At 36.4% G+C, this 27,227-nt stretch overlaps 1 protein-coding gene across 6 annotated transcripts in view; it reads right to left on the bottom strand.

Annotated features, from left to right (window-relative positions):
- NFKB1 (nuclear factor kappa B subunit 1) overlaps positions 1-27,227 on the bottom strand; it is a 124,550-nt gene that overhangs the window by 78,036 nt on the left and 19,287 nt on the right. For 3 of the 6 annotated variants that reach the window (XM_015138835.3, XM_078001846.1, XM_015138834.3), the window contains exons 2-5: positions 21,824-21,869; positions 17,305-17,383; positions 13,362-13,399; positions 8,953-9,051 (exon numbers count right to left, since the gene is read on the bottom strand). In XM_015138835.3, coding sequence (XP_014994321.1) covers positions 8,953-9,051; positions 13,362-13,399; positions 17,305-17,383; positions 21,824-21,862 — 255 coding nt within the window. In that variant the 5' untranslated portion in view covers positions 21,863-21,869. 6 annotated transcript variants of the gene reach the window in all.

Here is a 27,227-nt window from a genome sequence, read left to right as displayed (position 1 = left end):
CACCTCTCTGCCTGGGGATCACCTATCAACAGAAACTATAGCCCTGAGAGAGTCCTGACTTAAGTGGAGGATTGCAGTTTCAATTCCTCAGATTGGAAAGGCCCAAGGCCTTATCTTTTGTCTCTAGGAAGCTGTTAAAAACAAAGCTTCTGGATTATCTAGGTCAGCAAATATTTCCAGGGCAGCTGTGGCCCCAAAGTCCATCCATATCCTATTGTGTTTTCCCAAATTTTTCTTTTGTTTTATGGCTCCCCAGTACTTTTCATACTTTCTAATAAACTCAGCTATGCATTAAAGAAAATGTTATACTTTTTTCTAGTGTTACTAAGTGTATTGTAGTGGGAGAGTTATCTACTCTACCAGGCTTTGGACATGGAATAAAATCGACATTTTAAATAAGTTCTGAAGGAGAGTTTTATGTATCGTAAGGTTTGAGAGCCACACTGCACTGTCTCCCATAGAGCTCCTGAGAAAATCTGTTTATATAGCTCTACGTCTTTATTATCTCCTACCTTCAACTAAAACATGCTGGAAACTGTAACTAAGTAAGACAGCTTCACATTATCTTTTTTTCCTTCGGTCCAACGTTCTGCTACTCAAGGTAGAGTCAGGTGTTAACCAATCTTCTTTAAGTCATGGATGAATAAATAAAACTGAAGATTCATCTATATGCTTCCACCTAGGCTTTATAAAAATATTTGTACTGATTACAAATATTAGCAATAATTTGAAATCCTGTTTTTTTTCTTTAAAAAAATTTTTTTTATCGAGACAGGGTCTCACTGTTGCCCATGCTGGCCTCAAAACCCTGGGCTCAAGCAGTCCTCCTGCCTTGGCCTTCCAAAAGTGTTGAGATTATAGGCATGAGCCACTGTGCCCAGCTGAGGTGTATTCTTAATATTACATTGCAAGCAGTTTTCCATGTTGCACAGTATCCTCTCATCTTTTTAAAACACAGTGGCATAATATTCTATTCCATGGTTATACATTGAATATCTATTCAATTATCTGTTGTAATATGTTGCCATTATATAATGACATGTGTTCTTAGAAACTGTCATAGAATTATTGTAGAATCCAAGATTGGTTAGATGATGCACTGTGATTTAGCAATTGTGCAATGGGTCCCAGGTGTCTCTGTGGTTGAAACATTTTTGGACGATTCTGAGGCCCACCCACGACTGTCAACCATAGATTTAAAAGATTCCTGCAAAGTAGAGACAGATCCTTAATATTATGATAATGAATCGTAGTCCATGATGGTTAAGAGTGCAGGCCCTTAAACCATATGGCATGAACTGAAATCTTGGGCTCCATCTCTAAAAGCCTGTGGGACCCAAGTTAAGCTTCTTCATTTCTCTAGGCTTCAATTTCCTCATTTATAAAATGAGGATCACAGAACCTGTGTCAGTGGATTATTGTGATGATTAAATGAGATGATGTAAGTAAGCACAGCAAGCCATTCTTACAATCATTCTGTTGGGTGGAAGGGGACCTAAAGGCAAAAAGCATTATCTGTGAAAGTCTGCATGCACTTTCCAGCCCATGTCCATGAGACCCCAGGGAGGTGAAGGTAGGCTGGAGGCTTCTTATTTGGAAACCACCTGGAGGGTGGGGAGAAAAGACCAAGACTGCAGGGTAGCTTCCAGCTTCACCTCTGGACCCGCTGATGGGTTGAAAAACAACTTGTCTGTGAAGGAGGCAGTGGAACACACATGGAGATCTTAGTGCTTCTGTGTGTTCACCTTACCTTATCAAGGCAAACTGCCAGTATGTGACTTTATGAGGCCAAGACTCCAGAATAGAATGCCTAGAGTCGCCCCACTATATAATCTTCAGCCTGAGACCACTGGGTTTAAAAGAAGCCACCAGAGATTTGTTTCGGATTGAACAGTGGTCCCAGAAACAATCCTGTGTCAGGCAAGAGTGGAGGGCAGAAAAATGGGAATGGCCAACAGAGGAAGGTCACCAAGCCAGAACTGACAAAACAAAATTTACAATTTAGACAATTCTTAAATTCAAGAAGTGTATATCTCTCCTAATAATTTCTAAGGGTTAAGCTTCCCAGCTATTATCTGTGCTATAAGTCTTCTCTAATGAGTAGCTTTCTCCACTTTATAATGGTGACTTTCAATATATATAGTGGATTTAGAGGGCTATTTAAAAAAATATTTTACAGAGTAATATTTTGTTTTAGGACAAAATACAAAACTTCTGAACTACTTGCAACAAAAATTACCATAAGTCTCCATTGTGATTACATATGGGAGGGAGTTTTGTCTGCTTGTCTAGAGCAGTACCTGACACACAGTGCTCAATCAATATTTGTTCAGTGAAATGCCTCCTCTCTTTTGGCTTCAATCACTAATCGTGAGCTTCATGCTTAATCTGCAAATGTATGGAAGAGCAAGAAAGAAAAAGCAGTGAAGCCCATTCAACTCTTTCGGCCACCAATTCAGTTTCATCTTTTTTCCACCTACTAGAAAACTGACGGGAGGCTTTCTGGGCTATGTGTTGAGCAACATAAAGCGTTTCACTTCATTTAAAATGGATTAAAAATGCAAGAATAAAAAAGAAAAAATCTTAAAAGGTATTATATAGATCATTTTAAAAGATAGCTGCTATCAAAAAGCTCAAGTGTTGATACAAACTATAGCATGATTCTTAACCATGTTTGTCTTTCCCTTTGAAAATATGATAAAAAGTTACACTCATCTCCCAAGAAAAAATGCACGTACATACATGTGTAAGTCTGCATATAAATTCAGGAATCTAAAAAGCCTCTGAAACCACCAACAGGGATCCATAGACCCCAAGTTACAAAGCCCTTCTGTTCAATAAGCAGCTTTCCTCATGGTTTACAAAGCACAGGGTATAAGGTACATAGAGGATATGGTTATTTTCCCTAATTAACATACTCGTGCAGTGAACAGTGTAGGGGTTCAATGGAAATCCTAATAAATGCTATGAACTAGGTTCTATATGCACATCTAGCTGATTATTGGTGATTTTCTCCCCTGTTGTTTTAAGTAATTGAGTCAGATTAAATTATTTTAAATTAGCACTCCAAATAGATCCAAACCTCCTAAATCAGACAAGTCTATGCAAAGGAAAGGGAGATTATGCAAGGATATGTGATATCCTCAAATGCCACGGCAGATCGGGTAGTCTCCATTTGACCTCGACAGAAACTTAACATTTAGCATTTTTAAGGAAAGGCAAGAAGAGTGGAGCCTTTTTTTTTTTTTTTTTTTTTTTTTTTTTAAATCAGTAGTGGAAGGGGACAACAAAAAGCTGTTGTTGACCTAAACATTTCAACACGTCTTCCACTCAACATAAAACACTCAGGAAAGACAACATATGTGAGAACCAGCTTCCAGAAAATGTTTGATTAAAAATAGTTACGCTTCTATCAGTTGGGTTTCAAGTCCCTTGCATTTGATATTTACAACTAAAGAGAAACTAAGAATACTAACTGGTAAGCTATTTGTACTTTAAAATCAAAGTCATTCTTGTCAATTTCTGTTTTTGCATAGAATGGACCACACAGAAGGATGTGTCACATTAGTTAGGATGGGAAGGGGTGCTTTCTGTCATTCTAAAGGAGGACTGGCAAGAGTTTCTGAAGTCCCATGGGGCTGCTTCTCTTGTCATCCACCTCTGTGAAAGGGAACGCAGTTTGATTTTTAAAAGTTCATGCGTGGCTTTCGGGAAAAATAGGGAGGTGAGCCTTCCCTGGCACTCCTTGCTGAGTTAAAAACAGGCAGGGACAAGCTTGGCCTAGAGGAAGGTTCCTGTGCTTTTCTGCCAGCCTCTCCCATTAGGAGCTCCGTGATGAAATTACAATGGAAAAAACTTTAAAGAGAAATTTTATAGGCAGTATAATAGATTATTAAATGTTTAATGATGGGAAATTTTTCTTATGAAAGGACAAGATATAAGAGTTAGTCTGCATACTTACGTCCCCTAGATTTTTCTCTGAATATTATTTTTTGCTATAAGAGTCAGTGCAAACTCTACATTATGACAAATACATTTTTATCTAGACAGCAAAGAGGAATCAATAGGATCAAAGTGAGTACCAGTTAATCTTCAATGGAGTCCAGTTTTAACCCATGTTTGCCCTGAAAAGGAACCATCCTATACAATGGCAAATTTGGGTTGAAGTTAGTAAAAATTAATTTTCTTGAAAATGCCAGTATTTATAGATGCATTCTTATGTAGCACAAATATAAAAACATCTTGGGGAATGGAAGTTGAGAGTAGCAGTTTACCTAAGGAGAAGGAAGGAGGACAAAGCGATGGCTAAGTGGGGTTTTAGCTGTAACTATTTTATTTGAGAGAGAGACAGGAGAGAGACAGAGAGAGCTATCAAAAGCAAATAAGGTAAGATGCTAATACCTATTAAATTTATGTGGTAGTACATAGTGTCTGTTATGTCAATTTTAAACTTTCTATATGCTTGAAATAATTTGTAATTTAAATTTTTTTTTTTAAAAAGAACATGAAGACTTGCACAGCAAGATATTAGAAAGCTAAATGGAAATTTTCTTCTTAGCTATGTGAAAGACACAGGCAGAGCACCAGATGGTTCAGTAGCCTGAGTTCTAGAAATAATCTCAACATGGTAAGAGAGTTTGTAAGCCTAGCCTATACCTATGCGAAATAGGGTTTTATGCACGGGACAAAATTCCAGTAGAAAATGCAGGATTTGTGTAGACTTCTAGAGTTGGTTTTAAAATGATTTAACGTGTGGCATCAAATTTGGACAATAGGTAAGAGAGTAACCCATACAGGCTATATTTTTACATGTTCTATAAAGTATAGTTTAGTGTCTACAGCCTGCAAACCATAGCCAGCCCCCAAAGCTTTCAAATTGGCCCCTGACTCTTTCCTGCTGTCTCCATATGACCAGGTATGCACCGAACTATCAGCATTTCCAGGTTCGTCTCCAGGCACCAGAATGGTAGCGCTCTCACAAAGGCATGACAGGAAGACAGGGCATGAGGCTGGAGGGAGAGAGGCTATAGCCAAGGAAATGCACAGCCCATAGCATTTTACTTTTAAGCCTGAACAAATGCACTTAATGAATATGTGGCAAATGTGAGGCTCAGAAGTATCACTTCTTTCCTCTAAATGTAAATGCTCTCCCTCTGAAGTTCCTGTGGGAATGACTTCCGAATTCTGGGGGTGAGTGTGGGGCCACCCTCCACGAGGCCTCTGCCCACCTAAAAGCATCATTCCATAGACCCTCCCATTGTTCACACACAGTGGACCTAACTCTCCACTTTCACTTTCTCTTCTGTAATACTTTATAACAGTCAACAGAACTCTCCCATTAGCTTTTAGGGTTATCAAAGCATATAAAATGTTGAAGATATATATTTTCTCTTTTCTGTCTTTCTCCTTAGTATCCAGGTATACTAACTCTGATATTCTAAGAGTAATTATACAGACACCATGATCATCATCTTGAAAATAAGAAATATCTACTAATAATCAAGAAAAGCACATTTATAAAGTAAGATACTTGGACACTTCTACGTAATCTATGCGAGACAACTTTATAGTAGAAAAGCATGCAAATGGGTAAGGTTACGGTTGATTCCTTGTTGCATCCACATCAGTAGTTCTCAAACAGGGGTGATTTTGCCCCCCAGGGGACATTTGTCAATGTGGAGACTTTTTGGATATCACGATTATAGGAATCCTATTAGCATCTAGTGAATCAAGGTCAGCGATGCTGCTAAATATTTTATAATGTGTCAGAGAGCCTCCCACAACACAGAATTTCCAAACCCCAAATGTCAATAATGCCAAGTTTGAGAAACTTCAGATGTATCCATCCCACTGTTTCCCTTATAGTCTCTCACCGAGCAGGCGCTTTGTAAAGTACCACAGAAAAGACACGTACAAGTTTAAAGGTCTTCCCGATAAGAAAGATGCATGGAGAACAATTTTTTCCTCTGCTTAAATATTAGAGGGAAAGGGGATTTAAAATTCCTTTGTAAACTTAAAGGTCATCCTGAGCAGAAACAACTATTAAAAGGGATATTTGGAGAAGAGCTCTGGAAAAAAAAAAAATACCTGGCCATTGTCTCTTTCTTTCTCTCCTCCCCATCCTTCCAATTAAGAATTTCTTGGATAAATAAAATTACTTCCTTTAACTGTTAGAAACAGCAGAACCATTTCAATTTTCAGTGAACAATGACAAGCTAAGGGAACCATGACAGCTTATATAGTCATATTCTCTAACCTCTAAGTTACTCCTCTTCTTTCAAGTTGATCAAATGCTTAATAAATGGATATTGAATTAGTGAATAAAAAATACATGATTTGGTGAAATAATGTGACTGCAGTTGAGCCTACTTTATTATTAGTTGTTTACATATCTATATTTCCCAGTACTAAACTCCTTGATATAGAAACTTTCATTCTACAAGAACATCTAATGCCTGTTAAGTTGTTGCATTTGTAAATTATTTTGTGACTGAGGCAGCAATATGTTTTTGAGTAGATGAAACCTCTACATGAGAAAGATGTATGAAGACTGGGAATAACTGGATGTATAAAGTTTTTTCTTAGCCAATAAACTTACAAGAAAGTTAATGCCATGTGTTTGTTAGTATCAAGAATTGTTACTTAGTCACAAAATACTAGAGAGAAGTAAACAAAATACCATAATTTATATTGTTTGTGCCAAGCCAGTCAGAAAAACCTCCCCGTTTTTCGCTTAAAGTTAATTCTTCAGTCATTATAGTTAGTGTCAATGCTGATAATGTCTTTCAATCTCCTTCTCACAAATATACACATACATAAACACATGATATTTATACATATGACACACAGACACTTGTTAAAAAGGTAAGTGCTGGGCCTGGCTCCCCAATATCTGAGTACCCATTGACCACTGAGCCTCTCTCTCCCTTGTTTTCAAGAGTTATCATTCTCCATGCCTTTTTACACCATTGTCCTCCCGTAATTTGTCCCTTATCTCCCTGCCCCCAGTACCCCAAATGCACACATTCTATCTGAGAGGTTCAGTGAGCAATAGCCTGCTGCAGGATATAGAACCACTAGTCTTGTGAGAAAGGCCAGTTATTATAATTCCACTCTCTGAGTCTGTTTGGGTTCACAGGCATTATACTTTTTACCTACCGAGATTTTTATGAGACTGAAAGAGATAATGTTATACAAAGTACTTGGCAAGTCTCTGGTGTTTAATAAGTGCAAATTAGTTCTTTATTGCTGCTTCTCATTCCTCATCAAGGTTCTAAAGGATGTGAGGCCATAAGACCGTGGTCTGCTTCTGTGGACTTAAGCCATCATATTTACCTGCCTAATTACCTTTAATAGAAAAACATCTTTCATTCCACAATTAGAGCTAAGAGACTTAAAATGCAAATATGACTAGTAGTACCCACACTAAATAATATGGGTGAGTTTCACTTGAAAGTTAAAGAATGACATCACAACATTTTGTCTTTTGTTTGGGAATAAGGACAAGATATTTAACAGGCCTGGGCCTAGAATATGGTAAGAGGAAAAGGAAGAAACAAAATGCAAGGCTGGCAAAACCAAAGACAGAATTCTTTTTTTTCTTTCTTTTTTTTTTTTTTTTGAGACACAGTCTCGCTCTGTTGCCCAGGATAGAGTCCAGTGGCATGATCTCAGCTCACTGCAACCTCTGCCTCCCGGGTTCAGCGATTCTTGTGCCTCAGTCTCCTGACCAGCTGGGACTACAGGTGTGCACCACCACACCCAGCTAATTTTTGTATTTTTAGTAGAGATGGGGTTTCACCATATTGGCCAGGCTGGTCTCAAACTCCTGACCTCATGATCTGCTAGCCTCAGCCTCCAAAGTGCTGGGATTACAGGCATGAGTCACTGAGCCTGGCCAGATTTCTTTACATCACAACTTTGCTGAGGGCCTGCTCTATTGAGCTTCATCTACTTACAAAACAAACCAACAAAAAGACTGACGCCAAAAGTATGTTATATCCTGAGGGGCACACACACATAGTGAGAACTGTTTTGTCCAAGCCTTGAATTACTGACCAAATAATAACTTTTATGAAAGACTAAATTACAGTTGTTGACTGGGTTTATCTGCAGAATGATTATCAGTCTATGTTTATCATCAGTCAGTCTATGAAACATAGTAGCATATTATGAAATTTAAAGTCTCATATTAACTTAGAGAAAAATATTCTCAAACAAACAAACAAAAAGCCTGAACATGGTAAAAGGTATGACCAAACACACCACCAGCATGTCACGCAGCATGTCATTCCAAGAGGGCCAAACATCTGCTCAGGCCAAGGCCCTAGGGTAATTTCAGGTTCTCTATGGAACATGTACACATTTTCTCATTTAATCTCTAAAAGACCTTACGAAGTATATACTATTAATATTTCTGCATTTTATACATTAGGAGACTGAAGTTTAGAAGTATTGGTTAAACCTATTCAAAGCCACACAGCTAATAGCAAAGTCTGGATCCAAATTCACAATCTTAAATAATATACTAAATAATCTGTACACTCAGTCACCTGTTTGGTTTTTCACTAAATCTCCAAAGAGTCAAAATTAACCATTTCTTTCACAATTTTAGTATATGTGCTGCCGAAGCGAGCACAACCATTTCTTTCAAAGACTTACTAAAGTTTCAGGAAGAATACAATTTTTAAAAACCTTTAAGATGATCAAGAAATAGTAAGTTTGTTAGCTAATGTTGAAGACATTTCTATTAAACTGAAATGTTAACAAAGTTTTAATATCTGTCACTTCTATTCCTAGGAGACAAATGTCTATTTAAAAATTTTAATAATCATGTGAACACTTCAGCTTAGAGGCAAAGGCAACCCGTACTCATTTAAAGCAATTCCTTGGAAATCCTAGGAAATCAAATTTTCCAGAATTCAAACAGAAGGAGAGCTACCACAAACTTACTTTGACCTGAGGGTAAGACTTCTTGTTCTTTTCGCTAGAGGCACCAGGTAGTCCACCATGGGATGGGCCTTCACAAACATAACGGAAACGAAATCCTCTCTGCAAAGGTGAACGTTAAACCAATTAAGTTTGAGAAATACTTATTAAACATTTCATCAAGAAATATACATACAAAGTTTTAAATCTTATGTCTACTAAATGAGAGAAGAAAAACATGAATCTGTGAAAGAGAGCTCTGTAAATGAGAATCACTTTTCCCATAATCTTACTATGAAAAATGGTATTGATATTTGTACACTAAGATATGACTAAAAAGCCAGGTACCTAAGCCCGTGGGACCTCTCATGCTATGCATGTGTGGAGAGTAATCTGCTGAAGAGTTTAGGCTTTCGACTCAACATGTTATGGCTTATTCTAGTCAGAGTTCCCTTGTCTTAAATTGCTGCTGCCAAGCTCTGAACTTTACCATATTAATAAAAGCTATGCTTCCTTAACTCTTACTTAAAGACATTCCTTTATCTACTCTGATTACAGTTGCTTCAGCAGGGACTACAGAAATGTTTGTTTAGATATACTGTTTCAGCGTTGTAGAACACACCCTATGCTAGACCCTGCATCTGCTCAGCTTCTCTCAGCATTTCAGAGGATAAGATTTTTGTTTTTACGATTATTGATATGGTCAAGCTCAAGAATGAATATTAACCTACCAGAATGATTCCAAAACTAGATAGTTCCCTTAAATACTATCTAACCCAGAAATTTCATAGATGTAATTAATTAATGAAGAGTTAGCTGGAAGCCTTCACTATATAAACTACTGTGGGCTGACAAAACACCTAAGAAGTGCCATGTTTTTTCATTTGTACAAAAGAGAAGATTATACCAGACCATCTTTAAGGTCTACTCCAGTTATAACTTCTTATGATTTATAAAGCTAACTTAATTATTCACATTTGTATACAAAGAATAAAACAAGGATAATTATGACCTCATCATCATATTAAGGGAGGTTTCACTGTATTTCCTGATTCAACTTTATAATGATGTCAATCAATTTGTGGTAGTGTTAGCAGTTTATAACCACATAATCGCTTAGGCAGATGATTTTCTTTTTACAGATTCACTTTTTGGTGAAAAGAAAATACGTTAAGATTTTTTAAGGAACATTCTCACCTTTTGTTTCTACTGTGGGACCAACTCTGCATATACAGCACTAGATCATCTGGCCATCAGCTCATCACACCCACTAGCTGCTGGTGGGGATTCGCTCCCTTACTCATTAAATTGTAGAACCCCAGCAAGCATGCAGATTTTGACAGCTTTGAGCTCATGAACCAATGTAAAATGTGTGCACTACTTAGACTGTACTACATTTCATTATGCCAAGTATGGTCTTGCAGTTTCTGAGCAGTCCAGGTGCCTTGAACTGATTTAAATCTCTGGGAAGCATCTGGAACTGTTCCTATATTCTCCAAAAACTTCCTGATTTCCAAAGATCAGTCCTCAAATACATTTACCAGAGAAGTAAGGCCTAAAGTAAATTTCCTAGTCTGGGAAATTTCCTCAGTGCACACATAGGTCTAAAGTGTATGATCAACTCATCACAGTGAGACCTAAAACAACTCCTTGGGAGATTCCAGATCTAAACACAAGTGAAGCCTTTGGAGATGAAGTTTCAGAGGTAATTCCTTTGTTTTGATTCTCACACAATTCAAATTTTAAAATAATTTACAATTTCAGCCCTATGCGTTTTGTAAGCAAACACTGTTGGTTTTTTAAATCATTAAACGAAGTTTCTAAAACCATAAAAAAAACAACACATGTATAATAGCCTCCAGAATTAGCTAACCATAAGAATACAGGTTTACTTGACTGCTAATCAATTTAAACACAGTTTGAGTTTTTGAATAGTATTAGTTAATTAACACTGATTAATATGCAACAGAACTGGATGTTCTAAAAATTAGTAGTCTATGCTATGACTCATCTCTGTCAGAGCTGGGGAAAATCTGTGGCTAAGAGGTCCCAAAGAAAAAAGAACCTTTTTCTAACTTCAAAAAAAAAAAAAAAAAAAACGAAACACACACACACACACAATTCATTACCTTTAATCACAAAATTCCTTTGGGGCAGTTGGAAAAATATAGACACATATGTGTTTCTATCTTATTGGGAGTGGTGTCAAATAGACTATAAATACTTAATAGACATTTTTGATGGTTGCATAAAAGTATCTAAATCCTCAGAAGTTTTTAACCTGAGGATGAAATTTTATAACTTTTTTCAGGAAGATGTTGTCAAATGCATTTCTGATTCTAAATTTCTGAGATTAAAGTTTTGCCTTTAATCCACATTCACTCATCTCAGTAACTCCATTGCTTAAAATGAGTCATCAACCTCAAAGGCAAGGCTACATCCATTCAGTCAGAAAGTCTGACTTGAATACAACCTTCTTACTTTCACTGAATTCAGACATCAAAATAGCATCACTTTGGTAAACACACTGTTTTACTCACATAAGCTTTTATATGAATTAAATTTTGAATTTTGGAACTACATTAACCCTTCAGGTAAATCATAAATGCCAATTTTTCCTTATGACGGTTGGATCCATAATAAGGAATTACATTTAAAAATTCTTATTGTTAGGCCGGGCGCGGTGGCTCAAGCCTGTAATCCCAGCACTTTGGGAGGCCGAGGCGGGCGGATCACGAGGTCAGGAGATCGAGACCATCCTGGCTGACACGGTGAAACCCCGTCTCTACTAAAAAATACAAAAAACTAGCCGGGCGAGGTGGCGGGCGCCTGTAGTCCCAGCTACTGGGGAGGCTGAGGCAGGAGAATTGCGTGAACCCGGGAGGCGGAGCCTGCACTGAGCTGAGATCCGGCCACTGCACTCCAGCCTGGGCTACAGAGCGAGACTCCGTCTCAAAAAAAAAAAAAAAAAAAAAAAAAAAAAAAAAAAAAAAAAAATTCTTATTGTAGTGCTATGCTTATGAAAATGATATTGGAGAAAATACTTTGGCATATGCAGACAAATAAATTTTAGTTGATTTCTGTTTCATAGACTACCTACATCTTAAAAGCTGGGAAATTTTCCAGGATGCCAAAAATCCCATAGAATTTTAAGGGATAAAATTCCACTGGGAATTGATGACCTTCTGTGAGAAATAACTGCTAAAAAGAGTTGAACATGGTGGTAAAGCAATGGAGTTTTACTGGCAGCCTGTGGAGTCAGGATGTGACACCTGCAAGAACTAGAACCATGCCCCAAAGTTTCATATGGCAGCAAAATCTTTCATCTAATTTCAACCTTACAAGGATAGCCTGTTCAGCAATCATTAAGACATTTATATCAAATGCTGACCAAATATAATATATATATAATGTCACGATTCTGGAAACCACAATGCAGTGGATGCTTTATTTAAGCTTGTGACCTAGTTAGCATGTGTTAAATGTTACAAAATGCAAAAGTGTTTCACTCACCTGAGCTAATGAAAAGAATACTTAGAAAATGTATTGGGTAATATAGCTGCAAGAGGACAGGTATCCATATCCTCCATCACACAAAACTGTGATTAGTTCATCCATCCAAAGATTTACCAACTGTCCTCATTCGGGGGGGAACTATACCATCACTTCCATTCCCTAATAATTGAAACCTCCTATATGCAGACATTAAGGATTGCCTTTCTTTCTCTTTCACAGCATTGGTCCCATCCAACTTCCTATAAATATCCACAGACTTGGATACAGTGAGGAGGCCATGTCAGTTCTGCGTTATCCTCTACAGACTCTAGTGGTAAGGGGAAGAGCCTGATAAAATGTTCCTCTCCTGACTCCAAAGAGGCTGAGTCTAAAGCTAACACCAGAGGGAAGAGAATTCAATAGTTCATTCTAACATTTTACTTCCCACTGGTACTTTTAGTATGTTAGGTTACATGTTCCAAGGGCAGCACAGAAAAGGCTGGGGCTACCAAAGGAAGGAGGAAGGCTAAGAGGTACTACATGTGCAAGGATAATAGAGGGATGTCGTTCAGTACATGTGAACTGTATGCATATGTACTTCTTCATAAATGAAAATAAATGCAAATCACCTCTGCCTTTCCTGGAAGTGGCTGATAAGTTAAGCTAGTAGAGACAGCAGAATACTGTAATTAACTGTAATTATAATACTGTAATTAACTGCAGTTTTACATAACTATGTACTGAGGCTCAGGACAGTGTGAACAATGACTAAGAGAAATGTAAAGTGAATGAAGAAAGCTGTTACATAATTTGTCAGGTTGTTGATCTTTCAGATAAGCTACTTCCTTCATAGAATTCATTTATTATTCTTCAGTGCTTATGATCTCAATATTAGACACTGGAATCTAACATTTAAAGTCCCACCCCTTTAATCTTACCTGTTTAGGTTGCTCTAATATTTGAAGATATGGGCCATCTGCTAAAAACAAAAACAACAAACAGAAACCAAAAGAAACTGTGAGGCTTCTCAAATTTGGTATAAAATGTAAAGCAAGTCAAAAACTGAAATTATGTTTTTATGTAAAAATTTTAAATGAATTTTTGGTTAAAATTCCACAAGGATATAATTTCTCTTCCTTGTTTGAAATATTAAATTAACCCTTATTTTAATAATACTTTTACAAGTTTAGCGAACCACAATAAATAAATGTTTGTTGAATGGTGATGGCACATTTCCTAACCCAATAAAAGGCATACGGCTGGCAAGAATTGATGTCAACAGCCTTCATAATCTTGTCTCCTAACAAAGCATTTTAAAATGACAAATACCAACTAAAGGCAGCAACCACTTCTGGGCACTATGACATTTTCTTTGGCCTTCACATCATTAGACACTGACTTTCATTCCTCAAAGACAGTGGGCTTAATGTGAAATTAAAAGATACTGATCTAGCAACCTGCATATATATGCATGATAGATAATGATTTCGGGCTACCTCTTTTTCCTTACACTAGGTTTTCTGTTTTTTTTACTTAAAGGGAAAGGACCTTCATTCCTTAACTGGTTAGTTTGTTTCCCCTTTCCTCCCTGACACTCCCAATGTAATTTGGTCTATCAGACATGGTAAAATTTTCATATTAATCCATAACTTTTGATATTTATATGCAATTTTGAATATTGTGCTGTCATATAAACTATGTTCTAAAACAGCTCAGACATTTTATAAAATACTGAAAATAATTTAATTGAAGATAGGTGTATGCAAATTAATTATTGTATAAACACAAAGAAAACTAGAGGCTTAATCCATACCCAAAATTCAAAGGAAAATCAGAATCTCTGATAACATAAGTACAAATTGTTCAATATGAAAAAGTCCTTAAGCTTCCCAGCTGATTTTTATGTCAATAGTATAACTCATAGCTCTGCAATAAATAAAGGGATGTGGTGGTTCTCATTTATTTGAATGTATATTAAGATGTTTAGTGCTAAAAATATTTTAGGAGAATGCTTGTATGTCCATTTTAATCTTCATTTTCTTTCAGAAGAAGCTCAAGACCTCTTATTTTAGATAAATTTGTGAGGAGATAAACCTTCAGGTTGAAATTAAAAATAAACTATAACATAAAAGAGAATTTATTTTTATTTATTTATTTATTTATTTTTTGAGAAAGAGTCTCACTCTGTCGCCCAGGCTGGAGTGCCATTGCACAATCTCGGCTCACTGCAATCTCTGCCTCCGGGTTCAAGCAATTCTCTGCCTCAGCCTCCCGAGTAGCTGGAATTACAGGCATCCACCACCACACCCAGCTAATTTTTGTATTTTTTTAGTAGAGACAGGGTTTCACCATCTTGGCCAGGCTGGTCTTGAACTCCTGACCTCATGATCCACCTGCCTCGGCCTCCCAAAGTGCTGGCATTACAGGCATGAGCCACCTCGCCCGTCCAGAGAACTTATTTTTATCTTTTCAATATTATGATAAATCAGGATAAGGCTAGAGAACTGGAAAAAACAAGGGTATAATTACTTCCTGTTATTATTCAAGAAATTTACAAGGAAGCCAGTTGAAAAATGACTGCATCTGAAATGAAGCATACACAAGAAAAAAAAGGGGGGAGTCACTGGTCAATTTATTAAATTACCATCTTTTGTCTGTATGAAATTCACCCCTGGACGTTTTAAATTACTTTTAGAAATATAAGCATAATTTAAAAATTCCCCCCAAATAGCTAGAATTTAATTTTGGATAAGGAAATAAAATTGATTAGAAATAGAAATATTTTCACACTAAGATACAGCCTGTATGACAATGTAACACTTATAAAAATATTCCCTGTTATAATGGTGAAAGAACGTATCAAGATAGTCCTCTAAGACAGCAACATTTGGATGTCATAAAAAATAGAGGAGTTGGAAGCAAGTTTACATTAAACTTCAAGTCTCTCACTTTTTAACTCTGCTAAAAACACCCACAAATCTGCCATTATTTTTCCTGTAGGATTTAATTTCCTTTAACTATGTGAAAATTCATGTAAAATAGAGCCATTTTTTCTCTTTCAGGAAACACATTAAAAGTTAAATCAACTAGAAAATTAGATTTGATATGCATATATTTGTGGTTTTAAGGCCAACATTCTTTTGGCCACCTTTCTGTGCCATGAAAGGGACATTCCACTGTGCAGAGAAATTTAACTTTAGACCTAAGATTTATGTCGTATCCCATAGTCTTCAACAAGTACTAGATCTACTAAAGGTTTTAGATTTCAAAAAATCTAGTAGACTAAAATAATCCATTTTACAGTTACAAGTTAATATTGGTTTAGATAATCAACCTCTCTACCTCTTCAAAAATTTGAATACAACATCCTATATATCTTGGACTATAAAAATTGTACTATGATACTGCAATGAAGAGGGAAAAACATATAGATAAAAATGATGGGGTAAGAACTAACAAATTAGATTTTTAGGTGTAATTTGAATAGTTTTTCTAATATTACGGCAAAATAATTTCTACAACACAAAGCTGTAACCACAGAATATTTACTGAGATGGTTATTTTGATAATCTTATTTTCATGCCCATAAATCTGAAGGAAAAAAATTAAGAAAACATCTGCCTCAGGATACTGTTTGGTATTCACAAGACACTTAGAGGAAATGTGTGTATTTCCTGTGGACAGAACCAAGATCTTATATTTTCAATAATACATTAATACTAAGAAAAATACTTTGAACTCTAGAATTAAAAAGTTCACAAGAAACACACACACTACCAACACATTTACTGGTTCACAGGAAGCTGACCTAGAGCTCACATTGGAAAGCACTTCACAAGATCGCAGACATGGCAGCCTAAAAATAATGTTTTGTAGGGGGTAAAGAGAGAAAAACCTCTGAAATACACCTTCACGAGTGAAGGTGAAAGTATAGTAGATCTACTTTTTTCCCTCCCATGAACTCCTAGAAATACTAAAGATATAAACGCAGGAAAAGTTTTCTGATCTAAAGCAAATGAAAAGTAAATACTGTAGTAACCATGATAATTTTAAATGAGGATAATACAAATTGGATAAAATCTCCCAATGAAGACAAGCAAGTCCCTGGTAAATAAAAGAGCTGATGCCCACTTCAGTGAGTACCAAACTCTTTTACACTAACCTCTATAATTCACTCACACTGCTTTTGAACATCTGTTAAGTCCCACTGGTGACAGGTGAAGTGAGGAGAGAAACAGAACATAAAAAGAGCCATCACACCAAGCTTACATACAAATAAACCAATTTTTTTTAAGAAAGAGGCAAAATGAGTTGTTGTTGTTTTTTATTACTCTTATGAAATTAAACAGTTGCTGATGGGGACAATTAAAACAGTCATGTTAGAAGGAAGGATTATGAGTTTTATCCAACTTGTCAGAGTGCAAAGTTTTAAGCGTTTATAAAGATGATTTTTCTACTGAGATGATTTTTACAATTTCTGTACACTTTGATTCTCCAGTGACTGGCACACTGGTAGCACACAACAGGCCCTCTTAAATGTTTGAAACAGAAATGAAGAGTGGAGACTGCCTCGTGTGAATCTAGGAGAAGGGACTTAAAAGGAATACAGAGATAATAAAGAAAATCCTTATATTGAGTAAAGAAATATCTTCTGAGTAGTTGTAGCAGATATGAAATGCAGTAAACCATACAAGGGGTAATTGAGATGAAATATTTTTGTGTAAATATATTTCAAGAAAGTATATTAAAAGATTGGTTTTTAGAACAAATCATTTCCTTTCTAGGTACACAACTGAATTTCTAGGAGACACTATTAACAAATCCCGCATTTTACTAAGACTGAAAGCAGAACAACAGAGTAACAGGGATGCGTTTGCTTACCTGTTGGCAGTGCCATCTGTGGTTGAAATACTTCTGGATTAAATATTGTATGAGTCAAAGAAGGATCCAAATGAAACATCTGTAAAGAAGAACATTTAAATGTTTCAATCATTTTTTCTACATTATATGAAAAATTTGAAGTTGGGACACCAAAAACTTTATAATAGGAATGAAACTAAAGCCAAAAACAAAAATCTGAAAATATTTTAAATTAGGATTTCAAAAGATCTTCATGAGACCTAGGTAAGTTCTCATGTGTACAAAACTTTATTTAGGGTTGGACAACATTTAAGTAACAAAGGGATTTGAGAAGCATAACTCGGCTATAAAGTCCCCAGAGGCAGGGACCTGGTCTAGCTTGCTTACTGGTATATCTTCAGGGCCAAGCACATGCTTATCACAGAACAGATACTTAAATAGTTGCTGAATGAATGATTTGAAGCTTGTACTCTCTTAGAAGTATAAACAACATGAGTTGAATATAATCCTAGAAATCAGTACTTCATCTATGGTGGTAAACATACCCCTCATCTAGCTATCCAATGTCAAGACCTGAAAGAATGACAGAGAGTACCTCTGGGACTATTTACAGAATAACAGAAAATATAACTGACAGTACAAGGAGTAGAAAACCAAGCACTGAGCTCACTCATTTCTTTTACCTTCACTTTCCTAGTATAACACAAAATACCTGGAATTTAGTGGGTGTGGTAAGCTGAATCATGACCCCCTAAACATCTCTGCATCCTAATCCTCAGAACCTGCGAGTGCTACCTTATATGACAAAAGGAATTTTACATATGTCATTAACGTAATGATATTAAGATGAAGAGAGTGTCCTGAATTGCCCAGGTGGGCCTGACGAGAGGGATTCAGGAAATCACACTGAATATTAGGAGGTGTGCCAATGGAAGCAAGAGGCTGGTATGATAAGAGGGTACACAAGGAAAGTAGGCAGCCACTAGAAGCTCAAAAGGCAAAGAGATGAGAGTCTCAAGAAGGAAAGCAGCCCTGCCAACACCTTGATTCTAGACTTCTGAGCTCCTGACTCAGAAGTATAAATTTGTGTTGTTTTAAGCCACAAGTATGTGGTAATTTGTTAGGGCAGCAACAGAGTGAGCATGCAGTATATTTTGAAGACAGTAAATTCTATCTTAATAAATTACTATTCATTACTTATCAAAAAAATTTGTAACCGCTGGTTCATTTCGGATTTTAAAACCATATTTCTAAGCTTGCTATTTCTTTTAGCCTAAAGAAGTTATATGGTTGAAATGTCTGTGGACAGCATGGAAACCAGCCATATTTCACTTTTGATGAGACTAGTTAGTAAGTGTGCTGAACTCGCTTTTCGTTTCTTTTAGTAGCCAGTGTTACAGCTTGTCTCCTGTCCTTAGTAGTAAATAACTGGAAGTTCTGCGGTACCGAAGATTTTAGTACGCCTAGTTAAATTAAGAGTTAAGACAAATGTCATTTAAATAAAGAGTACTTCAGATCCATTTGAGGGATGCAAATTTTCAACTGAGGAAAAAAGAATGCGCTTCACTTCAATGCTTGTAAGAGTAAAAACTCACTGATGCTATTCATTGTTTGCTGAAAAGGAAATACAGGAATGAAAAACCATGTTCTGCAAAAATGGGCCTCATTTCATAGAGGATTTTAACAGTCTCAGAGCAAACTGAAAACCTAGCAGGAAAACTCTTTCCTGTGGTGGCTAAATGACTGGTGAGTGGGCAAAAGGGCTCGCCTTAGGAGAGAGATATACTCTCCACTTCAGACTAAGAGAGTAGTTGTGTTGTGCTGCAGCTGGCATTGTTTATTAGTTCAGGGTGGAGAGCAAATTCCAGACTCCACTAAAACACTAAGGACAAGCAAACTTTACAAAATATAAACCATCAAGCTCAAGCCAAGAAAGAAAAAAACTTCAAGACCTCTTGCCTCAAAAATGGAAATGTCAGAACATGCCCCACCCCTTTTACTGATGATCGCAAAGATGCCCACATAAGAAAAACTTTCAAAATGAATGTTTTCGGCAGGTTTTACTCTTCTGTGGCATAAAGAATCATCTCTTGTTGATAAGATTTCCTGTGTACAGACAGGAAAGGATGGTTTAAAATCAAGCAGAAACAATCCTCATGCTGGTTAGTTCGCCCTTAATTGTTAGAGAGAGCATATTAAAAGCGAAAGGTAAAACAAAGGGTTTTGATAATACAATTAGCCAAATGTCTTTGTTTCAATAAAAGAAAATGTTCCTAGATTTATCCTAAATCACCATTAAAAAAATAAAATTAGAAAGGAGCATCTTAATGCAAAAAGCAATGCATAGTCATTATTTCCAAATCAATCAGAATATTACCCAAAGTAATAAATGCTATATATGTCTATTTTATTTATAGAAATAATACCAGAGCCTTTAAAACGTATTCCACTTCTGGTTTTATTTTTCTGGCTGATTCTTTGCATGTGCAATTTCGGAAATCCACTATTTTAAATGATTGCCACTAAAATTTAAATGTGACCAGGCTATCTTGGCACCTAGTGTTCCTTATCCTTGTCTAGTCTAGCAAACTACATCTTTCAAATCTCAGCTTACGAAGACTTCCTTTGGAAAGTCCTCCGTAACTCTGCTCTTCCTCCAAGGTAGCACCTAGTGATGCTGCTGAACATTTCTATCCCCCTCTGCGCAGAATACTACTAGAGCATATATCACCATATGAAAACAATGTCTGTTTTCATATGGTGATATATGCTCTAGCAGTATTCCTATTACAGTAGTAGCTTCCTGAAATTAGAGTGTATCTATCACTTATTCTTTTCCCCCTAAGCCAAGGTTCTGGCACAAAGTAATGCCTCAATAAATAGCTGATGAATGAACACATCTCCATGTTTGAAATACTTCTTGGAATCATTACATAAAAAATTTAATATTGCCATTATAATTGCTCCAGAGTCTGAAAATTGCTTTCAAATGATTATGTATACACATATACACACATATATACACATATATATACACAAGAAAGAGTGAAAAGAGAAAAGCAAAAATGTTGGTTTTAAGAACCAATGATGAGTTGATGGGTGCAGCACACCAACATGGCACAAGTACACATATGTAATAAACCTGCACGTTGTGCACATGTACCCTAGAACTTAAAGTATAATTAAAAAAAAAAAAGATAATTTAAGATACCATAAAAAAAAGAACCAATGTAGATTTGTTAGACTATTCCAACATTTCTGTTTATTTTTTCCAACATTTTTCAAAATAAAATATAGGAGAAAAGGAAAAAAGGACACTGCTATCCTTTCATAACCACTAATATAATGATAGGAACAGTTTTATGCTTCAAAGCACATTCATCGAATATTTTTGACTCATCCCTGTTAGTGTGGTGCTAGCATTTCTATACTGCAAGTGAGAAAAGTGAGGATTATGGGGACTAAGTGATTCTTCAAGTCTGAGGAGCTGATCTGTAGTAGTCAGTACTTATATAAAGATCTTCAAATTCTGAGTCCAAAGATCTTTTCACTACAATAATCTGTCTCCTTACTAGATCAGTTTTAAATAAATTTTTTTTGGTATAAATTGATGGGGTACAAGTGTAATTTTGTTACATGCATAGATTGTATAGTGGTCAAAACAGGGTTTTTAGGGTATCCATCACTCAAATAACATACATTGTACCCATTAAGTAACTTCTTATCATCCACCCCCATCCCACTGCCCTCCCACACCTCACCTTTCTGAATCTCCATGGTCTGTCATCCACTCTCTACATCCATGTGTACACATTAAATATGCCAAGGGGCTGTAGTGGGTTAAACTGTGTTCCCTCCCAAAAAGACACCTTTAAGTCCTAATCCCTGGTACCTGTGAATGTGTCTTTATTTGGAAATAGGGTCTTCGAAGATATAAGCAAATTAAGATGAAGTCATATTGGATAAGGGTGCACCCTAAATCCAATGATGCCTTTATAAGAAAAAAAGAGAAGGATATTTAGGTTTAGAGACACAGTAGAGACACACAGGGAAGAAGCGCATGTGACGATGGAGGAAGAGATTGGAGCGATACAGCTACAAGCCAAGGATTCCCAGTAACCAACCAGAAGCTAGGGAGAGGCATGGAACAGATTCTTCCTGAGAGCCTCCAGAAGGAACCAACCCTGCCAACACCTTCATTTCACACTTCTAGCCCCCAGAACTGTGAGATAATGTATTCTGTTGTTTTAAGCCATCAGGTTTGTGGTGATCTGTTATGGTAGCTCTAGAAAGCTAATACAATAGCTATCCTGTAGCGTATATAATTTTTATGCAACAATGTGTACGAAAGCAGGGTGTGTTACTCATTTTACATGACATATCCTCTCCAACTTCACATGAAACGACAGAGAAACTGAAATCTAAAAAAAAAAAAAATACTAATTTTAGAATTTTCCTAGTGCTAACTTACTGTTGTCTTTGTATATTTTAAAATATGAATATATTTAAATAGAATTGCCAGTGAGATTATGACACTTACTTGTTCAGGCCTTCCCAAATATGGATCATCTTCTGCCATTCTGAAGCTGTATATTAAAACAAAACAAAACAAAACTGTAACAACATAATAAACTTTAAAAATTCAATCACCATGGAATTCATGCAGGAATAAACTGTATTATACCAATAAGACCAAATATAATCCTTTTTTGAAGACCATAGGAGGAGGACATGATGTAGTTCCTCTTTGGTATCTAAATCTAACAGCAAGGAGATTGCATAATCAAGGAATTACCACTTACGTATGATTCAATACCCTCGTGTTAAGCTCACCACAGTGCCCTGAGTTTGGTACAAATGATCTTTACGCTTTGTATAAAAAAACATACATACTGTGATTCTTAGAAGCCATTTCTTTTTATCACCCTCTGAACTTGAAGGATTCACAATCTTAGTTCCTTAAGTATATTGTTTTCCAACCCTTCATAAACTTTGTGATGGTCCCAGAACTGTCTCAAAGTTTTCTACAAGGTTGAGAAGCTCAAAAGGGACTGATCAGTACTCTGCATAGCACAAGGGGAGGACTCCTATAGTGTACCAGGCTCTGTCCTCTAGCACAGGGGGTCCCCAGACCCTGGGCTATGGATAAGGCAGGACAACAGGAGGTGAGCAGTAGGCAAGCCAGCCAAGCTGCATCTGTATATACACAGCTGCTCCCCATTGCTTGCATTACCGCCTGAGCTCCACCTCCTGTCAGATCAGCAGCAGCATTAGATTCTCATAGGAGCACAAACCCTATTGTGAACTGTGCATGCAAGGGATCTAAGTTGTGTGCTCCTTATGAGAATCTAATGCCTGATGATCACTGTCACTGTCTCCTGATGGGTCAGTCTCCCATCACTCCCAGATGGGATTGTCTAGCTGTGGGAAAACAAGCTCAGGACTCCTACTGATTCTGCATTATGGTGAGCTGTATACTTACTTACTTAATTATATATTACAACGTAATAATAATAGAAATAAAGTGCACAATATATGTAATGTGCTTGAGTCATCACAAAATCATCCCCAGGCCCCAGTCTGTAGAAACACTGTCTTCCACGAAACTGGTCCCTGATGCCAAAAAGGTTGGGGACTGCTGCTCTAGCGTGTTCCACAGAAGTAAGCCATGTTTCTGCCATCGTCCAGCTGGTACAGAAACTCCATAATATTAAAAGTGCAATAAAAAAGACAAAAATAAAAGCCCTTATTATCAAGGCTATAGGTCTCAGATTTAATCAACTCCAGCTAAACATTAATATACTGCAGGCCCTAGCAATCTTCTGTTACCTGGAGGCCCTCCCTGATAAAAGGGAGGAGCCACGTGGTCAGATAAAGATAGTATCTAAAATCACATATCATTTGAGATTTACTTCCTTGAGAAATGTCATTATTATTATTCAAATACAAGTTAATTTTATTTAAATTTATTTAGATCAAATTTTAGATATGTGACATGAAAAATGAGAAAATTAAAGAAAAACAAGGCTGAGGGTAAACATTAATTCCTGGGGGTAATTTTTCTTTTTTTTTTTTTCCATAAAGTCTATGAAGCAGTCATGGGTGCTTAGGACTGAAGATGAGAATGTCAGCTATCCACCAAAATGTGCTGTCTCCTTTCCCATAGTATTAGTATTGTAGCTGGAAATGTGACTGCTTACCTAGTGCACACCCGACACGTCATGGAGTTAGAGATGGCCATCTGACCAAATGCTCACCAGTGCAATGTCAGAACTCTTGTGCACCATTTCCAGGTCTGGGCTTATGGCCCTTGACATGATTCCTCCATATAAACTCAGACATGGAGAAGACCTGGCTTCTACCAAAAAGATGATGATTAACAGCCTAGGGGATGGCAGATAAATGAGAGGGAAGGAATGAGGATCCCTGAACAATGCCATGAGACAGATCTGCTCTGACCATCCAGGCTGCTCATGCTGGTGGTAATGAGAGAAAGAAATAAACTTTGTTCTTTAACCCAAATGCACTGTCAAGTCTCTTTGTTCAAATAGTTTAGCCCTCACCCTAATGAATATATCACATAACACTCCAATAAGCACAAAGCTCTCCAAAAAAGAATCTGATTTTCAAAGAAATCCTCTCCTGCCGGAGCACTATGTGAGTAAGGAAGAGTGGGAAAGCTGATGAGCATTCTAGGGGGATGCAGAGCAGTGTACAACTTTAACAAAAGGGAAAAGGGCAAAAGGGCAGCTCTGAGTCCTTCAGAAGTTCGTGCAGATTTGCAGGGAAACATTTGACTAAAACAAGAAAGTAATGATTGAAGATATACTGATAGCCACAATTAAACAAATCCCAATTAAGACAAGCAGTTAAAAAAGGGAAAATTAGCCTGATACAGTAAAAAGGGTAAGTCACTTGAAATTCAAGAGTTCTATCATGTTGGCTGTGTGATCTTGGATATTAACTAAACTCACTGTGGCCTTTGTTTTTTCATCTGTAAAAATGACAGCTTTTGATGGAATGGACTTTTGAAAAGAATATAACCTTGTGGAGCTTAGAATATGTTAATTAGCAAATAAATGCCTATTCAAATAACATATCCCCTAAGTCTTAATATTTTTTGGTAAACTTGGATTTTCACATATATTTATAAGTATATATCTATATCAAAGAATCATTGGCATAGTTTTCAGTTATATGAAGAATACTAGTAAAAAAATTACACTTAAATACAGTACTGAATACCAGCTAGAACAATCAATGTCAAAATCCCGATCCTTAGAATACCACAGGAGCTCAAACTTCCAAGAAAAACATTAAAACCATCTTTGTCTTTAAGCTTTCTGTCAATCTAGACTGGTCTCCTGAATCTTCATAAACAGTATTAGCCTATGGTCCTCAAAAACAGAGAGATGAGGCCGTTGACTTGTTAATTATACTGATTATATATATTTAAACCTGTGGATGGGTTTTCCAGACTTCTGAATGTATACAGTTAACATAAAGTAGTCCTCACGCTAATTTTTAAAACTCAAACTAAACCTACTTTATTAGAACTGATGTGTGATCACTACTATAGCTAAAACCTTAATGAAAATCTGTCAATTGCAGGCACTAGACAAACTGCCAAATCAAACATGATCTTCCCCTTCATTATCCTCCCCATGATTTATACACCAATTCTTGCCAAAGGATCACAGTTTTAAAAGCCTAACAGCAGCCCAAGGCTCACTTGGGTGACAGTTAAAATCTGAACTTTTAAAACAGCCTTTGCAAGACAGTTAAGTTCACTGTGAAGAGCTGAAGTAATAGTAACGCTACAGTGATGTCAATGTTAATTCACAATTTAAAAATAAAATGTCAAAAGAAACCAAGAATCATTTGGAAAGGATGAATCACTAAGTGATATTTGCATTAATTGTAAAAGCAGGTTTTATTTCTAAAATGTTGAAATACCAACTAAGCCTCTGGAACTAAAGAATTAGAAAAGACCAGGGAAAACCCCTTCTACCTCCCTGTTCCCCCAGCCCTTCCCTTCACTTTCCCTTGCTCAGTTCTTTGCTTTTGAGGAAGGACCTTGAAGCCAAAAGGGCGATAGTAAGTTTCCGGGGGAGAAGATGGGACTAATCTCTGCATCTCTTTTCCCAATAGTGAGGTTTTTAGGAAGATTTTCACACCATGGAAAAAGAAATAGAAAGTGTAGCTAGCCAGCAACAAATAAAATAGCCAGTGAATTGCTTGTGTTTTTCACATGAAAAACATAATGTTACAAGTAGCTTAGTTCTCAACATGTGATGAGTTCTCTAAAATGCCTAATGGGTTATTTTCTGAACCTCTGTGACAATGCCCCCTCTAACACCAAAGTGTACCACGAGCTTCTTGATGAAGGCTGTAGGACAGAGTGGATTAACTTGAAAGCCACAGAATTGAGCCATTAAAGATGGAGTTGGGAGCACGCCTGTCCTTGTAACTGGGGAAACTTTCTAGGATCAGAGATATTCACACTTTTGACTATGACCCACTGTAAGAAAATATATTCTTTCTATTCTACAGGATGTCATTTAAAAAAATAAAACCGTTTCAAACTCATTTAAATGATTTGCAGTTTGAAAAAATAAAATTTTAGGTGCCATCCAGAGAGTACAGTTGGGAATCAGAGAGAAGTGTCTCTACTTTCAATATACTATTCAGCCACAATAGACACCACTTAGGTGTGATTTTAATACCTCATGTTGCATAGCAATGAGGATGAAACTACAAGAAAAGAGGTGGCTTTTCATCATTTCTCTGCTGGCTAATAAACTGATAAAGAATGTGAGGAAGGCTTTTCCACAGAGGAATTTTCTGGAGAAAACAAAATACTTTGCATAAAATGTGAAACACAAATGAGAGTATCTTTTGATTTTGCAATTCTACCTCAGGAATTTGTACTTAAAAATTATCTGAGCAAGTGTGTAAAAAATAAGTACCAGGATATTCACTACAGCAAGTAATTGGAAATAATCTATATGTCCTTTGATAACAGACTGTTTAATTATAATTATCCACATTTATAAGTTAAATATTATGCAACTGTTAATAATACAGTATACAGTATAATCTGTATACAGTAACTGGAAACTTTTACTCAGTAAGTTATATGTTTCTATACTGTAATTTTCTAACTGAATTATGTAATTAGAAATATATATTTAAATAGGAAAAAGGAGAAATGTAAACCTCTCCTGAATTTAAGGTTTAACTCGGATATCTTTAACAATTAATGACATACAGTGAATAAAACATGATAAATAAGCCAAAAACTTCTAAGCACTACTGAAATATTCATAAGAAATACAATAGAAAAATTTCAACTTTAAAAAGAGCTGCTGATTGACAACTTTCTGATATTGGCTTAGTGGTAATGAAATAAAAGTTGATGGTGGCTTAGTTACTTTTTTTTCAGAAGAGCTGATTTCTGAAAGTTTTTAAAAAGGAATCAATATTTGTGCACTACAACATTTAGATTTATATAAACTAATTTTCCATGTTTTAAAGCTCCTCCTTCCATTTCCACATCCATGTTTCATTTGGGTGCAATGTGATCAATTAACATGTAGAATAGCTACCTGATAAACACAAATACATTGTGCTTAGAGCTGGTAAAGATAAGGTCCCTGTTTACAATGGAATGTCAATCCAATAGGGATGGCAGATACATATACAACATTCAGCTAGTGAGTTCATGCATAGCTTATTAACACCGAGAATAATACACAGCAAATGTTAGCCATTTTATTAGATGGCATAATAAGCAATATGTTTGTGGCAAATTATAGGAGGAGGAAGATAGACAGCAAAAGCTTTAGACATTCTGAGAAGACTCAAGTATTTTGTTTCCCATTTTACATTTATGGGTCTCTAAGGTGGCTAGCTATGTGTCACTGCTAGATAAACTGTTTGCA

This window comes from Macaca mulatta, chromosome 5 (genome assembly GCF_049350105.2).
Source record: "Macaca mulatta isolate MMU2019108-1 chromosome 5, T2T-MMU8v2.0, whole genome shotgun sequence".
Taxonomy (NCBI): domain Eukaryota; kingdom Metazoa; phylum Chordata; class Mammalia; order Primates; family Cercopithecidae; genus Macaca; species Macaca mulatta.
This window is presented reverse-complemented; position numbering and strand designations above follow the sequence as displayed.